The sequence below is a fragment of the Pararge aegeria genome, chromosome 1 (assembly GCF_905163445.1).
Source record: "Pararge aegeria chromosome 1, ilParAegt1.1, whole genome shotgun sequence".
Lineage (NCBI taxonomy): Eukaryota > Metazoa > Arthropoda > Insecta > Lepidoptera > Nymphalidae > Pararge > Pararge aegeria.
The window spans coordinates 1103244-1125166 of NC_053180.1; the positions used below are offsets into that span (position 1 = coordinate 1103244).

The 21923-nt window shown below is 35.1% G+C and overlaps 5 protein-coding genes across 5 annotated transcripts in view; 4 read left to right on the forward strand and 1 right to left on the reverse strand.

The window, feature by feature from the left end:
• Window positions 1–1004: 1004 nt before the first annotated feature.
• Window positions 1005–2426, forward strand: LOC120625546. The gene is made up of 2 exons (XM_039892632.1): window positions 1005–1031; window positions 1785–2426. The coding sequence occupies exons 1-2, from the start codon at window positions 1029–1031 to the stop codon at window positions 2424–2426; spliced, it is 645 nt and encodes a 214-aa protein (XP_039748566.1). The 5' UTR covers window positions 1005–1028.
• A 3412-nt stretch (window positions 2427–5838) lies between these two features.
• LOC120624780 lies at window positions 5839–7367 on the forward strand. Its single transcript, XM_039891515.1, has one exon. The coding sequence runs from the start codon at window positions 5913–5915 to the stop codon at window positions 7320–7322; it is 1410 nt and encodes a 469-aa protein (XP_039747449.1). The 5' UTR covers window positions 5839–5912; the 3' UTR covers window positions 7323–7367.
• A 797-nt stretch (window positions 7368–8164) lies between these two features.
• On the forward strand, window positions 8165–10594 carry LOC120626729 (kxDL motif-containing protein CG10681). The gene is made up of 3 exons (XM_039894391.1): window positions 8165–8396; window positions 8946–9119; window positions 9835–10594. Exons 1-3 carry the CDS (start codon window positions 8257–8259, stop codon window positions 10142–10144), a joined length of 624 nt encoding a protein of 207 aa, XP_039750325.1. The 5' UTR covers window positions 8165–8256; the 3' UTR covers window positions 10145–10594.
• Window positions 10595–11225: 631 nt separating this feature from the next.
• Window positions 11226–14403, reverse strand: LOC120625667 (ubiquitin-conjugating enzyme E2 T-like). Its single transcript, XM_039892789.1, has 2 exons — window positions 13715–14403; window positions 11226–12766 (listed from the first exon to the last, which is right to left on the reverse strand). Exons 1-2 carry the CDS (start codon window positions 13965–13967, stop codon window positions 12546–12548), a joined length of 474 nt encoding a protein of 157 aa, XP_039748723.1. The 5' UTR covers window positions 13968–14403; the 3' UTR covers window positions 11226–12545.
• Window positions 14404–14599: 196 nt separating this feature from the next.
• Window positions 14600–21923, forward strand: part of LOC120624457 (oxidative stress-induced growth inhibitor 1-like) — a 65649-nt gene continuing 58325 nt past the window's right edge. The window contains exon 1 of the mRNA XM_039891014.1: window positions 14600–14870. The gene's annotated coding sequence lies outside the window, so the exon portion shown is untranslated. The remainder of the gene's footprint in view (window positions 14871–21923) is intronic.

Here is a 21923-nt window from a genome sequence, read left to right on the forward strand (position 1 = left end):
GGTTCCAAGGTACTGGAATGGCGACCCCGCCCAGGTAAACGCAGCGTTGGTTGGCCTCAACGAGTTGGACAGACAACGACAACTAGTCGCTGGGAGCCGCTGGAAACAAGCGGCTCAGGACCGTGGATTTCGAACTCCCTAAAGACCTATGTCCAGCATTGGACTTCAATCGGTTGAAGTGATGATGAAGCTATAATATAACATGACGATACGACTTTACTTTACTTTGGGGTAATGCTGCTGATATTAGCACTATTTAGTAAGAATAAACTTACAGTGCAATATACTAGGTTACATAAAATTCATAATTCGTTTAAAGGAAATTGCATACAATTCTACAATAAACTACCAATTGACATCTTGGAGATGTCTCTTAAAAAGTTCAAAGTTTGTATTAAACGTAAGCTTATAGAAAAGTCCTATTATAGTATAAAGGACTACGTAAACGATAAAAAAGCTTGGGTGTAAATTATTGCTCTGGCCAGGTTGCTCTTCTAATAATTTAAAATGGCATTGTGAGATGGTGATAACAATAAAAAAAAAACACCCGGCTAAGTTTGTTGTGGGCTTCTTCTTAGACCGGGACGCGTTTGAAACCCTTGGAGCTTTAGTTTTAAGTTTACGAATGTGGTTATCGCCATCATCTCACTACCGTATAATTCTTATGTACGCATCAAAAGTGCCACCTGTGGGCCTACTTGAATAAAGATATTTTTGACTTTGACTTTGACTTTGACTCGTAGACGCGAGTAGAACCGCGAGACGCAGTTAGAAAAGCTACAACGTCAAATATATTCTCTTTCCACGTGTAATTAATAATTTAATTGGACAAATGGCTTTTACGCTTATTATACATATTGAATGGTTTATGGTTGCGGATTCAATTAATGAAAGTCATTCCAAAGTTACTATTCGATGCACAAAACGTACCGAAACTTAGTCATAACTCTCTATCGGTATCTGCATAAAATAATATAAAATTTAATAGAATTGCAATATCTAAAAAAGTTGAAAAAAAAATTGGGACTATGGTATGAGAAATTTTTAAATTATATTAGTTATACATCTCTACTAATAATACGAGTATGTTACCTATTGTGTAACATTGCATGCCAAATTACTGGCAATACACCAGTGGCGTGCATAGAGTGTATGCACAGGGTATGCAGATGATATAAAATGAAGAAAATCTCCAGTACGAGTTATAAATACCTAAGTGTAGGCTTTTTATAACTCTTACAATGTCTATCCTTAAATTTTTTATAACTCTCACTGGAGATTTTCTTCATATTATATAATCTGCATACCCTGTGCATACCCTTTATGCACGCCAATGCAATACACTGTACCCCAAACCAATATGCAAGACCTTTTTGACGTGTAATTTGCAATAAATGATTATTATTACTTATTCGTTATGATTTGATATTAACGGGCTTTAAAAATACCGTACAGATACGGATAATAAGAGTTCCAGGTCGATGGTAGTCGGTCCAGAAATTCATAGTCCCTATTGAATTTTCCGGTCACGACATTCACATTGACCGGTTCCGTGCGTCGTAAATCCCGTAGTGATAATAGTAGTTTAAGACCGCCAATCTGCATTGGAGCGGTGTCCAGTAGGCACGGCTTGGCGGGTCTAAAAACTCCTTTCTCGCATGAGAAAGAGCCCATGTGATGATGATGTCAAAGTCAAAGTCAAAAATATCTTTATTCAATTAGGCCCATAGGTGACACTTTGTCGCAGTGTTAATATATTTTTTTAATTTAATAAAATCTTCTAGAAACTTGCAATCATTAGCCTGGCCTCTATCATCGTCCCATCATTAGGTCAATACGCTATCAACACTGGCCTAAGAGCTGATGTTACCTTCGGCGAAGAGAACGATAGGTTTGACGTCACCAACCTCATCCGCCGACAGACGAAACACTTGAAACCCAATCTCGACCCGCAGTCCGGAGAATTTAGAAGAAGATATAAATCAAAACATAAATCCATAAACAGAGATGTACCCTGGCCTCAATTACTGGATTCGGCATCGGGGAGAGATGTTTTAAGGAAACGGATACAGGCTAATCTAGAAGAACATGTTAATAATCTAGCTAACACTATCATCTACAAGATAAGAGGAATGCGACGTAATCAAGAGTTTGCACATCATGACAATATGGATAGTGGAGGTGAGGATGTCGATGATTTTAATAACAACCTACGTGTATTTGAAAATAATCGCGATTTAAAAGAAAATAATAAAGAAGATGATTCGATGCGCAGGCGAAATCGTTTGCAGGACATCGTTTACAAATTACACGGTCGGAAGAATACTAGGCGTACGGCGATAGACCCAGAAAAAGAAATTTTGTTTCACTACGCGTTTCCTATCGACATGAAGATTGAAGGATTTTTACAAGCGCCATTGGTTTAAAAAAAAATATCTGACAAAAACACAGCCTCTAAATTCTAATATGTTTTTTTTAATAACTCTCACCCAGATCCTAATCCGTATGTTTTTTTTTGACAAAATCTGTTGTAAATAAATCTCTAAGCTAGAAAAACAGACGGTTATTTATTTATTATTTTTTTCCACGGGTTCCACGGTAATTTCTGAATCAAAGTCAGAAATATCTTTATTCAATTGTGCCCATAGATGGCACTTATGATGATATGATAAATTTGTACATGGTAGTGAGATGGTGGCGATAACCACATTCGTAAACTTAAAACTAAAGCTACGAGGGTTCTAAACGCGCTACATATGAAACGGGCCATACGCTACGCCGACAGTGTCTGGTTTGTCGGGGATACTTCTGTTCAAATCTTATTTTTTAAGTTTATATACTTCACAGTTATGGATCAGCTACAACAAAAGAAACCTTAGATACCAGTACAACGACTGCTTCGCATTTTGTGTAAATAAGGCGAGGTTTTGAATTGCGTCAGGCATGTTCGACTTCTACGCCGTGCTTTGTAAATTATTGCGGGTCTGAAATAATATTACTAAGCTCATTAGAGTCATCAGGCATAGGGTATTCCTGAGCGACGACTCACCTTCAGCGTATTTTTTAAACATTGGCAAAAAGTTCACCAGATTCGGAACCTAAAATAATATAAAATAGATTTTGATTTTAATTTATTTAAATTTAATTATTAATTTTAATGTAAATTAATTATTGTTTTTTATTTAGTTTATTTTTGTTGTTTCAAATCTGAACTTATTTAATACAAGCGTACCCAGCCCGCTTCGCCGGGCTAGATTTTGCTTTATTTTATTTAAACAATAAACTTACATCATTAAATTTTTAATTTAAGTCTCATAATATATTAAATAATTTATTTCTCTCCGTATTCATTCTCTTGAAATCCCTGAGAGTTTCATTGAAATCGGTCCAGCCGTTTCAAAGCCTATACGGAACATACCCACACACTTTCTCTTTTATATATATAGATTTATTTTGGCTTTTAATCATTTAATTTTAATGTTCTTTTGTAAATGGGCTCCGACTTAAAATAACATGTTTTTTTTTTTTTACCTAATCTCTCTTTGATAAATTAATTTATTTTATATTTAACTCTATTCGAGAAATCATCAGACTATTACTGTCCTACAGCTGGACTGGACAGGCCTCCTCACTTTCACTTTACTTTTTTTTATTCCACTACACGTTATCCCTTGTCTGCGACTGCTCTAAGATGCTTGGCGGTACGTCTTTATCGGTAACGTTGTAACTTGCCACTGCCGTCCACGAGACCAGACCAGATTATATTAATAAAGTTTTAATTCCCAAACGGCCTCTGTCCAACCGGGGCCCGGGACCTCCCACTTATCACAGCAGTCACCGGTGCGCCGGGCTTTAATGATTATTAGTTGACTTTAACTTTTATTATCAATAATTAGTAATGACAACTGAAACCTACAGCTTAACTTGCTCTGAGGCACGGAGTAAACAATGCAAATTTCCAAACTGCAAGCTTGTCTTGTGTGTAATACCAATATATTCGACAACAGAATCGAATCGGGCCCTCGTGATCCGTAGTCGAACATGCTAACCAATGACCAACGAGAAAATTATCGCGCGGGGAAATCCAAAATGGCACCACCACGTGACGTCACGTCCACTCGCAGATGACGCGTGCAGCTGATGTCGGTATAATCGCCCGCGAGCGATTTATTTCCAGCCGTACATCTGGTTTTTGCTCCATTGATGAAAACCATAACTGTTTCATATAAAACTAGGCAATGTCCGCGAACTTTCTCGTGTAGGTGTATTTGATGTATATGAAATTAGCTAGCTTCTGCTCGCCACTTCGTCGGTGTGGATTTAGGTAAGATCTAAAGGGAACTTTTTTAGCCCTAAAAAAGAATGACGCCTGCCCATGTTAGGCGTGCTGGGCCGAACTCATAGCGACCTTTCGCTCTCGCCCCCATCCCCCGGTGACGCTGCTACCACTTTTATGTGGCTTACCTGTTACAATCTGTTAAAACCTTAATGTAACTTACGTGGCTTACCTTTTAAAATCTGTTATAACCTTAATGCTACGAGCGTTTCGAAACTAAAACTCTAGAACCGACAGGATTTGAACTTGCTCTCTGGCAATCGCGGCCTGAGCGCTTTCTCCAATTAAGCTAAGGCTCTCCTACCTTCGATGCCGAAATTAATATATGCCTTTCACTTCAGACTCATAGCGACTGTAGCAGAGACCAGAGAGTCGCAGGTTCAAATCCTGTCGGCTCCGAATTTTTTTAATATGCATTTTAAATTTATAAAATTGATAATTCCTCCAAGTAAAGGTAAAAACACTAATAAAAAATTATAAAACTCTATTACTCTAGAGTTTTATAATTTTTTATTTAGATCCAAACTTCAGCGAGGTCGTTGGGGTGAAAAAGCACAACCTTCACAATTATAATATGAGCAGAATTATGGTGGTTTTAGAAAAGCTCCAGAGCAAAAGGGTGGGAGATCGGATAATTATCCAAACCCAACTAATGTTACAGGTACTTTAGTTGGGTTTGGACAATTATTTTTTATAAATAAAACATTTTACTCTTATTTACACTATTATTCATTTGTATTATTTTTAACACCATTCTTAAATAAACTTTATTAAAATTTATTTGTTAGTTGGAATTTCTATAAAAGCGATTATTTATTTTGTCACTTGAAAATGATAAGTACTTTGATCATTACTACTAAACTATTCATCATCATCTCCACCCATTACCGGCCCAATACAGGGCACGGATCTCCTCCCACAATGAGTAGGGTTTAGGCTGTAGTCTACCTCGCTGGCCACGTGCGGATTGATGGACTTCACACGCCTTTGAGAACATTATGGAGAACTCTCAGACCTGCAGGTTTCCCCACGATGTTTTTCCTTCATTGCTGAAGTAAGTGATATTTTAATTAATTGCCTAAACAATTAGCCATTACATATGCAAAGGCCTGCTTCTAGTCACTTTTACATTTCAAAATCATATAAATGACAATGTGAGATGGTGTTAACAAAAAAACAACCGGCTAAGTTTTTTGTGGGCTTCTGCTTAGACCAGGGCGCGTTTGGAACCCTCGTAGCTTTAATATTAAGTTGACTCACTCCTATGCCATATTTTACATGTGCCTAATGCACCAAAAGTGTCATGTATGTGCCTATTTGAATAAAGAAATATTTTACTTTGACTTTGATTTAATTAAATTATGCATACGTAGTCAGATAAAGCATAACTTAAAAATAATTCAATGTTCACGCGTGCTGACATATTAAAAAATCTTTAATGTTCCTTCCAGCAATTTCACGCATAATTTAACATCGTTTCATTACATACGACACAACTTCGAAAAACCAATCTCATTTCTCATTTAACTTCTAAAGGATAATGTATCATTAATTTTGGTGTATATCATTTGGAAAAATGACAGAAAGATCTCTCCAAGTTTTGATTTTCATAACCATTTTCTATATAAATACTATAAAAAGTGACGACACCATTAATGCTTTGAAAAAAATACTTAACGAATTAAATGCGCCGACTGCAGACAGACATTGGGGAAAATATCCAAAACAACTATATCATCCGCATAATTACAAACATGGCAAATCCAAACACATCAGTGACTCTCCAAATCTTATGAACATTCAAACGATGAATTTGTTTTTAAAACCGAATAAAAGACAGCGGGAGGAATCTCAGGTAAATAGAATGCTACGGACGGATGCTGATACATGCGATGCCACAGGCAGATGTGGATGCACTGGACCCAGGTGTGGCAATAGCAGGGAAGATGACTTAGCTGATGAGGTGGACAGAGTTGTTAATGAAATAAGCAAGCAGTTAACTAGAGATGAAAACATCAAAGACAATACAGATGGCGAACAGCGTGAAAGGGATAGGGCAGAAGGAGATGGCAGAAATAGTGATAGGGATGAATACCATCAACAAAGAAATAAGGATGGTGCAGACATAGATTTAGTCAAGCAAAAAAATAGATATAATGATGGTGGTGAAGCTGGTTATTATGAGATAAATAACGACAGAAACTATGATGATGATGATCTAGAAAAAGACTTGGGTGAAAAGAAAACTAGTTATTATAATGACGATTTGTTGAAAAACAAAAGGATCAAAGTCAACGATAACCTCGATGTTGTAATATTAGATAAATCGGATTTAGAAATACTGCTCCGAAATCAAGATTTCGTTGATCTCACTAGAAACGACCACAAAGATGATGAGGATAGAGTTCTTGCAGATTACAATAAATTCACCGGCTACGAAAGAAAATCTGTAGAGCCCCACAGGTCTACTGATGATATCAAACCGGAAGATTTTTTTGGCCTCTACGAACCTATTAAAAATCAAGTTATAAAAAAGGTTTCAAATTACGTGAAAAATAAAAACCCTTCCACTTCTTTAAACATAAAACATCTTACACCAAATCACAAAAAAAAATTGCGAAATTTGAAAATGAAATATAGACGTGGGGAAGTAAGTAAAGGTGCTCTAGACGATGAAATTGTAAAAATTATATTTAATGAGGAGAAAGTTGTTCCGCATGATAAGAAAAACCAGCATATTTTCGTGCCCAAGTGGATTTACAACAAGGCACTTTCGATGAGCTCCAAGGAAACATTAAACCAGAATCTAAGATCTCAAAAGCGTATTTTACCGTTAACCTTCCAACAAAAGGAGAGACTTTACAATAAAGAAAAGGGAAAACCTATTCAGAAATTGGTGTGGCGAAAAAACTCTGAGCATCGTGCTCAGAGATTCGGAATACCGTTTGATTTAGAAGTTCACGGCTTAGGTCAGCTAGCTCCATAGTCTATACAGAAATTAATAAAAAAATTGACGCTTCTTATTTTACTATCCTATGATTTTAAAACTTCATTTTTAGAACTCACAATTTAATTTTATAGATTAGACTAGAGTTTAGAGTATCTCAGGTTTAGAGATTTGCATTCTAGAAAATATATCAGAGTTTGCATCATTGCCTGGTCCGAAAGTAGTGTTATCCTTTTACAATGTCTGCCGTGGAAATGATGTTTTTAAACATGTATTTGGTTTAATCAAGAGACACAGATCATATCAAAAACTCTAATGAAAGATTATCTATTTGACTGGCCAGTTAGATGTGTTTGCTCTGTGAACTTGGCGGACTTTTCTTTTGGCTAAAGCCTGTAACGTCCGTTCACAGTTAGTTATTTTACCTCTGCAATTGGCCATCTTAACATTACGCCAACCTTAAAGCAACTTGAAATAACTGTGAACGGGCTCTACACCCTTGTACAGCCTGTTCACAGTTTTTTTTTTTAGATTAGATATTTTACCTTAAGCTCTACATTCCAATGCGACAGAGCGGGCTTCAAGCCCGGAACTGACAGCGCCGTGCTTTACGAGAAAAGTGATGCAAACTATAAAATACTCGTTCAAGATTTCTTAACTGCTAGATTACATCGCTCAAAATCTTCTTTTTCTTCTTTTAGCTTTTAGGTGTGCCAAATGAGCACGTTATATTTCGCCAATGTCACGTAATTATTTATTGCAAAATTTATCAATTAAATTTTTTTTATATAAAATCGATATTATTCTGTCTAATTTAATAATTCGTTTCGAGTGAACATCACTATATATTGTCATATGTCATTGACAAATGTCAAATGATTTCCGCAAGGTACCTACGCTGTTGCAGACTGCAGTGTTGATTTGTCAGTTTTTTTTTTATTTCTTACAAATAAAGCTTTGGGATTACCCAAAAATGGCAAATGACACCCCTGAAAGCGATTTCTCGATAGAATGCTTCCAGAACTACTCAGCTCCAGAGGTATTTGTTCAGGGCCTAGCTGGAATGGTGGACCAAACGGACGTTGAAGTGATCATACGAGCGCAGAAAACTATGTACGTTTGTTTTAATTTACTGAACTTGGTAGGTGAGTGCAAATTAAGATCAGATAGGGTACCTATGTATCCTCACTATGTAGTTAAAATAATTTTGTTTCTCAATTTAACAATCATTGCAATGCTTATATTCAAATTAAAAAGGAAACAAAACAGAAGTTGAATAAAAAAGATGGCCTTATCGCTGACTATTAATGAAAGAAATGTACTAACATTTATTTTATTTATTCTTATATTCAAACTTGTTTTTCCTATATTAAAACATATTGTACGCCGTAATAGAGTAATTTATTGTTATTACTATTAGTCCCCTTATCCACACTTGACCAATGAAGTGGACTACGGCCTTAACCTCTTCTCATTGTTCGAGAAGACCTGTGTCCTTTAGTGGCCCGATAATGGATTGACATGATGATGATGAAATAAATTGTGTTATTCTCATAAAATTAAAAATCAAAATTTCATAGTTCCTAAATTTAATTTTTACCAGACAAAGGAAGGTTTAAGTTTTTGTATAGATGGCTCACTTTTTATACTGTCACATTGCAGGCTGCAAAGGTTCGAGAAGACTACGGAAATGTTAACAAACTGTAACCAGCTGTCAGCAAGCAGACTCCGAGCTGCATCGGTGGAGTTCAAGAAGCACACACAACTGCTGCTAGACATGAAGAAAGACCTGGACTTCATATTTAAGAAGATACGTGCTATTAAGACTAAATTGAGGTAGATGGAAATTTTAGAGTCTCTATTTATTTTATAGTCTTTCCCACTAAATACTCAGGGTATTAAGGTAATACCTTAAAAGGAAACACATGATCCCAAAACAAACATAACATTTCAGCACTCAATAGCAGATTGTATCATAAACTATTCAGTCAACTTAACATGAGGATGTTATATTAATATTATGACCTCCTTGGTGCTGTGTCTTGAACTGTTGTCTTGAAGTTCCCAGGTTCCATCTGTGAGCAATTTACCATTCAGCTAGAAAAGATTAGAAATAGAGATGTTTAATATTACTGCCATACCCTTGAAGGTTAGACTGCTAATATTTTAAGACTACATCATTACTTACCACCAGGTGAGGATGCTCTCAAGATCTTGCAGTGGAATAAAAAAAATAATTTAAAAAATGATAAGATTATCATAGTTTTTTGTTGTAGCAATATTGAATACTGCCTGAATTTGATAATCCAGAAAAATCTGCTGTTCAGTTCTGCCCTTATACCACATTAAGTGGGGCTGGCACAACACATCTTCAATTGTGAAGACAAACTAAAATTTTTAGTTTTGCCATATTTTTTACAGCCAACCTGACATCAACCCTAGGAATGTTAATTTGGTGCAGTTCTTAATATAGAATGACCAAATAAAAATAACATGGAAAATGTGCTCTTAATAAAGTTTTATAAACACAACAGATTTTTTATCATTCCAGCACTCAATATCCAGAATCATATAAATTGGCTGTGGCTGATGCTGTGATCACTAGACAACCAATTGAAGAAGAGGAAGACTTTCCATCGGAAACCAAGATAGAATCAAAAATGGTTGCAACTGTCTCCACAGAAACATTAAAACCTACCACCAGTGATGAAAAGAAACCAAAAAGGAAAACAGAGAAAGTAGATTCAGAAATTAAATCTAAAGAGGAAACTTCTAGAAATGGAAGGAAAATTAAAAGTAGCAGTTCTTCCGAAACTGAAAGCGCTAGTTCCGGTGACGAAAGTAGTACAGACACTGGTTGAAACTGGTTAGAATTAATTTTAGTTGGGAATTTAAATTATCATTTTGGAAATTGTTAATAAGTAAAACGATTATGTTGTGTCAAATTATAAAAAAATTGATCTGAAAATGTAAAATATAGGCGTATCAAATTGTTGAGAATTTGGTAATCACTCATAACATGATTTACAACTGTTTTTTTTTAATTATTGTCTTAATACAAGATACCTGACTTAGGGTTTGTGTTAGGTTTCTATCAATTAAAACCATCAAGAATTCATCTGTGCCTCAACGCACAACACCTATAATAGTCATCCTGAGAGAAATAATTATATTTGGTTCTTGTCAACAATTATGTGGTAAAAATGACCTTGCTGACTTTTATGTATAATATACAATCGCTCATGTTAAAATCAATGAAATACTAGATAATCAATCATAGTGAAATGAACGAAGTAAATATATTGTTACAAGCAAAATTGTTTTTTTTTTTATCATAATGGCTTTAAATTCTTGTAAAATTGTAAAAAAAAAATTATCATTCAGTTCTAACAATATTGGTGGAAATTATAATACATTTTTAGATATGTTTATATACTGTTGAAATTTGTGAAACTTAAAAAAACTTTAATGTTTATAAATAACAAAAAACAAACGTTATTTGTTATTTATAATGTTAAAAAGAAAAAAAAATAATTAGTTTAAATAACATTTATTTAGGAAATATTATAAGAACAATTATATAGATATGATGCCAACTCTACTTTACATAAATCTCTAAAATAACATTTTAAGGTAAACATCCTTTTCAATGAAATTAAACTCTGGTTCATGGCTTTGTCTTATATTTTTTTTGTTAGCCCTTGACTGCAATCTCACCTAGTGGTAAGTGAAGATGCAGTCTAAGATGGTAGCGGGCTAACCTGTTAGGGAGTATGGTAGCCATACCCTTAATCGGTTTCTACGCGACATCGCACCGGAACACTAAATCGCTTAGCGGCATGTCTTTATCGGTAGTGTGGTAACTAGCCACGGCCAAAGCCTCCCATCAGACCAGATCAGTGAAAATTCCTAAATTGCCACAGCGCTCACCGTTGCGTCGTCAAAAACGTATGCTTAGTATAAGTTTTGAACGCTTGCAGTTGTAAAGCCATAATCGAATATCGAAACATTGTAACTTCAAAGCAAAATGTACCAAACTGTATTTGTTTTTGAGTTGCAAATTCTGTAATCCTGTTTTTTTATTTTACAAGGAGCACCATGTATTTACAATACTGGGAAACAGTACCGTCAACAGATGTACTGTGAACACGTAGCTTTCATATCAAATAAGTATGGATAGAAAATCAATCACTTTACACTCAGAAGCTTATAATACTTATACTAAACAAGGTCCTTCGCAAATGTTTAGCGAATGGAGAACGCACGAAAGGAGCCAGATTGGTGAAATGTTGCTATGGAAATGAAGTTCAGCAGAATTGGCAAAAGAAACAGTATTTACGGCTTATATTTATTAACATGCAAGCTATTTACATAAAGCTAACAAACAAAGATTCTGTCATAATGCTCAAATATCATAATTAAATTCAAAAGTTAAATTTTTTATAAGACATGGAAATTTCAAAAGTTTGTTCTTTTACCACTGTTTAGGAAAGGCAGATTCTACTAAGAAGCTGACGAAAAAAGTCAGCAATCGTTCTGTACCAAATAGAAATTATCTAACAATTTGTAAGTATCAATATTCTACCCAAATTCGAAAATTCAACTTAATTTTTTTTCACAGCACTTTTTCAGCTTCATTCAATTATTATCCTTAACGATACGCTTGTTTTAATTTTATGGCACATGTTTGTACCAACTGGGTACAATTTACTCCACTATTGTTACATGGTATGGCGGAGACAAGCTTGTAATAATTAAAACATCTGAGTATCAATGGAAAATTCTTAATACTAAATAGCAGATTTTTAATTACAATGACTAGGACACAAGACATCTGGAATGACAAACATAACTTCTGGAATGACAAACATAACTTTTCTATTTTTTAAAGTAGTTAAACCATAACACTCTTAGTAGTGGAAATGGTGTATCCACTTCTTGCCATTTTAGTGGTACATAAGTATGCACCAATTTGAGCACCCAGTGTGTACTCACACTAGTGTAGTATGTTTGGTTTGAGATTAATATTCAACAACAAATCAGAGTCCATTAATTGGACCAACCTTGATTGCTAATGACCCAAGTCAAAATCCAACTAATCCCTAAATAAAAAGGTTAGTAATGCCATTTTCATAGTAAAGGGAGAAAAAGGATAGCCACTACTTAATTCAGTCTACAACCTATATTTTCGATTAGATTGACTAATACTGTCTTATAACAATCAAGATTACAGGCAATTATTTAAACCATATTTCCTCTAATTCATACTGCATGCTTCTCAGTGTGCTTAGTAGCATTAAACATGAATTGCTCAATGTCATATTTATATTCATATGCTATGTCTAGCATGAGGGGATCATCTGGGTTGGGGTTTGCCAAGAGTGATTGTATAGAGATGAGAAGGGTCTCAATCGTTATCGTTGGCTGCCAGCCGCTGGACCCCTTTGTGGGCATCTTTAGCATGTTCATACAGATTCTGCCACCTGCAAAAGACAAGGAATTAAGATAGATTGATGCAGCAAATCTAAAATCTTTCAAGGCTACAACTAGAACAGCACTAATGTCTATAGTACTAACTTGGCTGTTCATCAAGAACTGCGCAGCAGTTAAGTTGTACAGAGGTAAGAAATAAATAGACACACACTTTCATTTCTTGGTCTAGATCAGTCTAGATGTAGGGCCTAGATCCAGTCTGTCCTGGCCTAGACCAAAACCACTGGATAAGGACCAACTGGATTGTAAGGCTCTGATTTGGCCTATTAATCATGATGTCCTGGTTTGACTGCTGACTATCCTCACTACCAACTTTTGAAAGACTCTAATATTTAGAGTGCAGTAACAGGTCTTAACTCTAAATTTCATCTTAAGAGAGTAAGACTGTCCCCAGCCGTGAAACTAAAAGCTTGAGAAGCCAGCAAGAATCTTAGGAGCATCTTCCAAGCACCTTTCTCGCCCTGATATCTGGTCCATTGAAATTCTAAGAAAACACTCTATCACCTTTAAGTGTGTTGTATCACCTTTAATATGTTTACCTTTTACAGAAAAGTATGCACAATTTGACCATAGATAGACCTTGAGATGAAGTGGCGAAGATACCTGGAGGTGTTTAACACATACAATACATAAAAAAAACATTGTAGCATCCAAGCATTTCCAGTCGTTTTTATGTCTGAATCTTTTGATGAATACTTCGGATAAAAGTACTTATCTGTAATCGATGTAGTGGCTAGTCAAAATTACCTACGTACGTTTACAATGCTTGATACAAACATGAAAAAATGCTTTAGTTTGTAATGTTTTAGAATTATAAAATTTTAAACTTTTCCCTAGCTGATAATAGCACTTGTACCCTCCGGCTTATAAGGCCTATATTCTCATCGCTACGCAGAAAAAAAATATTAATATATTAAAAAAAAATATTAACAACCAACCTTTGTCAATATTTGGATGGTACACTGACGTTATGAACTTCACTTGCGGCGGTTCGAAGGGATATTTATCCGGTACATTGATAACGAGCTCAAACTTGCCCTTTTCGTACGGCGAGCTTTTGGGGCCGAGCATTTTGACGCGTAACTCGTCCAGGACATCAGCTTTTACTGGTTTACAAATTATGCCCCATGGCGGATTATCTTCTAAGCTTTTGATCTCACGAGTTAAACGGTTTGTTCTTGCGCTGGACATACTGATAATTTTTTAAAGAAAATCGTAGAACAGTTTATTTTGTCCAGATTCACTAATGTTTTTAACACGGTAAAACCCAAAAACCATAGACTGCCCTGAGGTGGCCCTAAGGCTCCAAAGAAAATAGGTACATAATCTATATATTATTTGGTATTTGGTACGATCAACTGAGCCTCACAGTCACAGTTAACATTAATCTAATAAACTTATTCTCAGCGTTTACAAACAAAATTACAATTATTATTCCGATGTACAACAGAATCGACGATTCACTATAATATTCGGCCTGTCGCATCGATCACTATAATAAAAAGATTTTATCAACATCGATGTTTTTCCAATAACAAGTCAGAGACGGGACCTAATTCAAGCCCGAGCATCATGCATCGCTAGGCTAACATTGATTTTAGTTTAGTAAATAAGTAAAGTAAATACGTCCTTATTTTGCATTTTGTTAACAGAACGCCTACTACCACGAACCAATGCAAAAATCAATTACCAATAATTTATAAATATTAATAGAAAAATCAATGCATTAATCTAAATGTTACATAATCATTAAAGGTCAACGTTTTAGAACGTGGTTTTTAAATGTCATGAAAGCACAACAGCGCCACATTTTTTAAATCCGAATGGAAATTATAGAGAACTACATTCTTCAAAAATTCGAATTTTTTACAAGGTGCAGCAGTGAGCAGTGTAGCAACTAGCAAGTTTACTAGAAAAAGATGAATTGGACTACCGAATGGTTACCTGCTACTGAAGTGCTCTCGTGCATTCTACGCGTTGTGCTGAAATAATAATTCATGTGCTAGTTTAACTTAAATTAATTATAACGAAATAGTTGCTTTGTGTGATTTGAGTTTAGAATTTAAAGTTTGCCTTCATCAGCGTAATATAATGGTGAGTAAATTTATTATTTTCCTGTGTTATGTATGTGCTTTTGTGAAATAAAAGCAAGGGTTCTTTAACCGTACGATACATTAGTATAGTTTTTTTACTAGAAACAGGTAACTTATGGTATGAATATAATTTTAACCTATCGATCTATCCATTTCCATGAGCCACATTCAGTTTTCCCTAAGTTATTTCGAGAAATTCACGTGATTGTGTACAATATACTCATTAGTTAATAATGTTTCTGTTTGAAAGTGATTTTTTACGAGTTTAAACTTAGCAGACAGTCTATGTCGTCAGCGAATAATTCTACGAAACGCCTTGTATCTAAAACGTGTAGGTTGTGCGCCGTCATACTTGTGGATTTGAAAATGGATAAATCTTAACATAAATACTTTTTTAGAGTAATAACAGAAAGTCGTATTTATGTAACAACATCTTTTTTACATAAAAATAAATCATCCTTGAAAGAATATTATACAATAATAATTTTCCTATTGGATGTGATTATTGTGAGAATTATTGAAAAAAATAAACTTAACAGCTCTTAGCAACTACTTCGATGTTGGTACCTAAATTACCTTAAAGTATGTGGTTTTCATTGTATTCTACTTATTGCTGGGATGCCTGCCATAGGTAATTGTGGTTAAATTTCATTTATAATCCTTACTAATATTATAGATGCGAACAGTGTTTGTTTGTACTTTCTTTACTCGCTAACTAAGCCATGAATCCGCAATTTTAAAATCAGTTTTATTTTTGGCATAGAGATAGTTGATAGGTTAGAGAGTAATATAGGCTGAATTCAACTCCCCACCACTACTTCTCTACACAGAAAAATAATGCACATAAAAAAATCATTATCCATAGCCTACCAGAAGGTGGGTGTGTAAATGGTGCATTTTTGTTTTCTTACCCTTATGCATATTGTCAGCTGGTGCATCATCCTGTATTTTTAATTGTTGCATTTTTGTTTTCTTACCCCTATGCATATTGTCAGCTGGTGCATCATCCTGTATTTTTAACATGACTCTTTAGGAAAAGTCAGTAATATAAATCATACTACTATCGTAAATGCAAAAGTTTGGATAAATGATTGTTATTTAATCACACTAGAACCACTGAACAGATCTGACAGCCAATTGGCACAGAGATAGATTATATGTAGTTGGTTGGAAGGAATAGCACATGCAACAATACTTAAAAACTATAAAAAAATATATATATATATATATATATATATATATACAGTCAAAACCGTTTATGGCGACATCGTTTAGAACAACATCGTTTAGAACAACATCGTTTAGAACAACATACCGGTTAAATTGACCAAAATCAAAGGGCCTGGCTGAATATGATATGACCACCTTATCGGAAAACATTGGTTTTTACGACATTGTTTACTATGACATACCGCATTAAGCGACCACATTTGGTTAATGTTTTCGGAAAATTATATCTGTAGAACGACCGGTTCAGCTGTATTGTAAACAATTTGAATAGGTAACAGTATCCACATCTGGCACAGTATAATGGTCAATGGCTATTATCGTAAAAGTAAACAAAGTTTAGGGTCTTTTATAATTCTTAGAAACAAAGCATGTGCACACCCTAGCCTCAAGGCCCGCTTTGTCATACCTCTTAAGTCTGTTTGTTACTTATCTTTACACAAGATGCACTAAAGCATATTGATGAGTTAACTGTGAAAGTTGTAATATGTCGCAAAGAAAACAAATCAATATCAAAGAAAAATCGCGTATTACATACATGTATTGTCTTTCCTATTAATATCTGTCACCGGTTGTTACAACTATCGGTTTTTACGACTAAATATGAGTAGTCCCTTCGATGTCGTTATAACAGATTTTGACTGTATATATACCATAAATACTTAAATATGAGTTAGAATAAAATAAAAAATTAGTTTTCTTTATTAAGCAAGATAATGAGCCTTAACAGCATTTTTTAATTTACAACAAAACAATGTTGAATTAATACCTAACTGTTTCTTTCTTAGCAGTATAACAGAAATCATAATATTATGTTTATAGTTACAGTAACTTTATGTGCAGCTTGCAAAACACTGTTACTTTTTATTTTTAGTACAACAGTGACCCAGTTAATCTTTCCAATGTCTTCATTCACTAATGAACAATAAGAAAGGTAAATTACTAATAAGCATATTTAGGAAGAATCCTATGTAGAGTGTGTGTGGCATGATGCAGTGGCTGTGTCAACGTTTGTCTATAAAATAAGCTCTGGATAGATTTAGGATCAATATCTTTGTTAGGTTGTCTTTTTATCACCATTCTGATACAGCTTGGTGAACTATTCCATCTACTTCCTACTGCACCACACCCTTTTACAACCAATAGTAGTAGTAAAGATTTAGTGGCAAGAGTTTGTCAAGGAAAGTACCCTGTATTGCCATGATTATTTCTGTCGCCAAGCAGCATTGTTGCTATGTGCTGTGTTCTAGTCTAAAGTGTCTCTGTGATACTAGTGGAATTACAGATACATGATGCATTACATGAACAGCTCATGTTGATGGAAAAAAGGTAGCATGCTGGAGGACATGTTCCTAGTATTCTCTGTGAAGTGTTGCTCTGTCTACTCTACACACCATGGCTTTTTACTAACCATAAAATTCTAATTCTAATTTGGACATGTTGTGTTTATGTAGACCTCTAGGTCGGCCATATGCCTTGGTCTGTCTATTAATTATTACTCACGAACTCCCTGGCGCAACGGAGAGCGCTGTGAATTTAAGTAGGAGATTCTGGGTTTGATTTCCGGCTAAGGCAACTTGCGAATCTATAATTTCTGAATTTTCTCTGGTCTGGTCTGGTAAAAGGCTTTATCTGATGTCACGTAGAAATCGATTAGGGAGGAGGATTACCTTACTCCCTGAGAGGTTAGCATGCTACCATCTTAGACTGCATTACCACCTGGTGAGACTGCAGTCAAGGCCAAACTTGTAGGGGAATAAAAATAAAATCACAATATATCACAAAGATTTGCTTTGTTGCAAGAAGTATTGTAGTAATGTTATATATTATTGTTAGACCTCAACCATGAGACAATGGTTTATGTTACAGTAATATTTCAATAATATTATAAAAAAACTTAGGCGTTATTCTCTTCTTGAATATTATGGTTTTGTGAGAAAGAAACTAACAACATTTCAAAGTTTACATTTTAAGTCGATGCTTACATATGTCATTATATCAACTTATGTACGGCCCACTACAGGGTACGGGTCTCCTCCCACAATGAGAAGGGGTTAAGGTAGTCCACAAAGCTGGCCCAGTGCAGATTGGTGGACTCCACAAACCTTTGAGAACATTATGTAGAACTCTCTGGACTCTCTACTCCTTCCCCGTTGAAGTGATATTTTAGTGTAAAACGCACATAACTTAAAATATTTAAAGGTGCGTGCTGGGAATCGAACCCGGGCCCCCCCGAAAGTGAAGTCGAGCTCTTATCCAATGCGCTATCTATTTTGATCTACAAATGCAGTAAGTAAAATCTTCAACCGGATACAAAAAACAGATAACCTTTTTCAGAAAAAAAGCTCTAATCACGATATTTGATTGAAAATACAAATGTGAAATAAAGCGATGTTCTGCGAAGTAATTTACGCTACGTCATGTCAATTAGAGAATTAAACACAACTTGCTAAGTCATGGTGGGTGATGTACATATAATATGTAACTAATTCTATAGCACCTAAAGTAAATATAGATATATTATTAAATAGCGCTATGGCTATAGACACTCGGTTAAAAGCCGTAGTCGACGGGAAAATTATTGCGTAACATTTCGCAAAATTTAGAATTTGTTTTTTTTTCGCCCAAGTGTCTTAGTCATCTGTCATAAACTTGCTATGTTGTGTACTGACTACTGGTAGGGTTGTGATTACAACTTAAATAAAAAAAAAAATATATATCAGCTCACATAAACCCTGTGTGGTTTGATACGAAGTCACCTAGTCGTCGTTAATTGTTTTACTCTAAGATGATCAATAAAAAAAAAAAGTCAGGGTGGGTATTGTCTCTATAGCAGTGGCGTGCATAGAGGTTTTGCACAGGTATAGACAGATGATATAAAATTAAAAAAAACTCCAGGACGAGTTATAAACACTTAACGCTAGGCTTTTTATAACGCAATCCTTAAGTTTTTTTTAACTCGTACTGCACGGCTAGCCTGCAGGAGACAATTATATCCCGGGGAAAGGATATGCATTTATCTTCTTCCACAGCTTTATCAACTCTCAGAGCACTGGCGCACAAGTGGAAATAATATCCATATAACATGTGTATTAATACACGGGGGTGACTTCTCCTATTCCATGTTCCAGTGATTTAGCCACCTGCTAAATTACTGGAACATGGAATAGGAGAAGTTCATTATATCCTTTGTCAGGGTATATAATTTTTGATCTCCTAGGACGGGCTGGAGATTTTCTTCTTTTTATATCATCTGCATACATAGTAATTCTTTTACAGCTAATTGTGTCAGACTCTGGAATTCCCTACCTGATGACATACGTCAGGCAAAATCCTTGCCTCTTTTTAAAAGTCGTTTGAAAAACTATTTTTTATGTATGTAGCGTTATAGTATGTAGTTTATTATATTTATATGTATGAACACTATATATTTTATATAATAATTATATGTTTAGTATTAGAATTTATACCATGTATGTAGTTTAGTTTGCAATATTTTTATGTAGGTAGAAATTTTTATTGCCGCACCAACCCGTTCCTTTCAATAACTACTATCGCCAAAGGTTGTCTGGGAGAGATCGCTTTAGCGATAAGACCGCCTTTGCACACCTAAACTATTTTTTTTTTTTTTTAATTATTTCTGTAAATGTGTTTATTTGTATTTTGTTTTTGTGTGTGCAATAAAGAATTTATTATTATTATTATTATACCCTGTGCATACTCTCTATGCACGCCACTGCCCTATACTTACTTACGATTATTTACACACTCTGTCAATATCCATAATCAACGGGCAAATTGTTGCATAATATTTCGCAAAATGGACGCTTTGTTTCGGCTCAGGCTACATGAGTGATTTTGTTGCTGCGGTGCCGCAGTGTGCCTTTGGTTTCTTACATAAACCGGGCATGGATTCCATGGACACATTACCGGCCCACTATAGTGCACGGGGCTCCTCCCACAATGAGAAGGGGTTGAGGTAGTAGTCCACCACACTGGTCCAGTGGCGGATTGGTGGACTTCACACATGCAGGTTTCCTCACGATGTTTTCCTTCACCGTTGAAGCAAAAATCTAAAAGCTCAATTGCTTAAAATAATTAAAAAAGACGGGCGGTGGAGCCGAGTGATTCTGGATTGGCAACCGCGCACTGGACACAGAAGCATTGGCCGACCACCTGCTCTATGGCGAGATGACATTGTAAAGGCCGAGGGAAGAACTGGATGCAGCTAGCCATCAATAGACCGAGATGGCGTGCAAATGAAGAGGCCTTAGTCCAGCAGTGGACTGAGATAGGCTGATGATGATGAATTAAAAAAGTTAGAGGTGCGTGCCGGGCTACCCGCTGGGGTATCACCGCACCGCACCGTCAAGCAATAAGTCCACATAAATGTACCTTTCTTTTTTCAGTTGTGTTTGTATACTTAATGTATGGTGTACACTATAGTGTATTTTCTTTTCATCTTAACGACCCTCTACCAGGCAACATCGTCCTTAGCCGATGCCTGGAACTCCCCAAGCCCCCTCTTGATAACTGTACACATACCACTAGCAATTGATTTTTGTAATCTTTTTGAAAATCAAGATTTTTTTTTTACTATAAAAAAGCGTGTGCGTACCTTTACGCGCGATTGAAGTCAAACTTGTACGATTATTTATTGATGAAAGAGTAAAATGTTCCTGGGATTCCGCCATTTCATTTAATATTCACTATTTCATTTTATATTTATTTAAAATTCATTCATTCACATCAAAGTGATATTACTTTCACATTATATAAATATTTTCATTTGTTAAATAGAATAATTTTGAGTGTCATTGAATATTATAGAATGTCGCAATCGTCAGAAAATTTATTAATAATTTATTTATTACAAAAGTAATAATAAATAAACAAGTAAATTTAGAGATTTTCAAAAAACTTTGCAATCTAAAATCATTATCATCATCATTTAAAACTGTTGAATTTTTATTAACTTTGCTATTCACAATTGATACGTTTGAAAATATTGGAAATAAATAATCCTAATTGATTATGACATTTGCCACTAGCTCACATAGACATATAGTTACGACCAATCAAAATTATTATTTTCAAATAGCGGAAACTACACAGACGTCTGACGTAAGCGTTACTTCCGTCAGAAAAAAAACCGAGTCACTCCTTAGTCGCGCCTAAAGAAGTTTTACTTCAAAATTGCATCGCACTAAAAGTTGATTATTCATCTTATTGACCTGCACCATGTAGCAATTCTTCAACACCTTAATATCCGTAATTAAGGCATTTCACCGAACCGAACCATCAGGATAAATTTACTGTGTTATAAAAATAATACAATTATAAAGTTAATATATCTTAGATTAAAAACTTAATGAATAAATTCTGAATTATGTACTTATTAGTATACTCTTGACCGGTATAACGTTTATATATTAAATATTCCTGCATATTTTTGCTCATTTAGACCATCATTATTTATATTTACTAGTGGCAGTGGTTTCTAAGTCAAAGTCAAATATTTCTTTATTCAAATAGGCACGTAGATGGCACTTTTGATGCGTTGGTTTGATGACAAATCCCCGCAGCATATCCCAAATTAGCACGTAGACGTCATAAAGTTGGCCAACCCTATTAAGAGTTGCGAGTAGTACATATTGAGTTGATGCGTTTTTTGTTGGCATAGATTCGCCATGTCTGAACTAGCCCTAACTAGAAGGTTAGGTAAATATAGATGCGTTATCTCCGGATGAAAAGACACGGTAACGGGTAACACTGTTTACCGCCGCGTCTTATAGTAACTAGGCTTAATTTGATCTTCTCGTCCTAA

Excerpts from the sequence above, each read along its gene's own strand:
- LOC120626729 (XM_039894391.1), top strand. The coding sequence starts at position 8,257 with ATGGCAAATGACACCCCTGAAAGCGATTTCTCGATAGAATGCTTCCAG. Across the intron at positions 8,397-8,945 it reads ATACGAGCGCAGAAAACTAT|GCTGCAAAGGTTCGAGAAGA; the intron begins GTACGTTTGTTT and ends GTCACATTGCAG. Across the intron at positions 9,120-9,834 it reads GCTATTAAGACTAAATTGAG|CACTCAATATCCAGAATCAT; the intron begins GTAGATGGAAAT and ends TTATCATTCCAG.
- LOC120624780 (XM_039891515.1), top strand. The coding sequence starts at position 5,913 with ATGACAGAAAGATCTCTCCAAGTTTTGATTTTCATAACCATTTTCTAT.
- LOC120625667 (XM_039892789.1), bottom strand. The coding sequence starts at position 13,967 with ATGTCCAGCGCAAGAACAAACCGTTTAACTCGTGAGATCAAAAGCTTA. Across the intron at positions 12,767-13,714 it reads CCATCCAAATATTGACAAAG|GTGGCAGAATCTGTATGAAC; the intron begins GTTGGTTGTTAA and ends TGTCTTTTGCAG.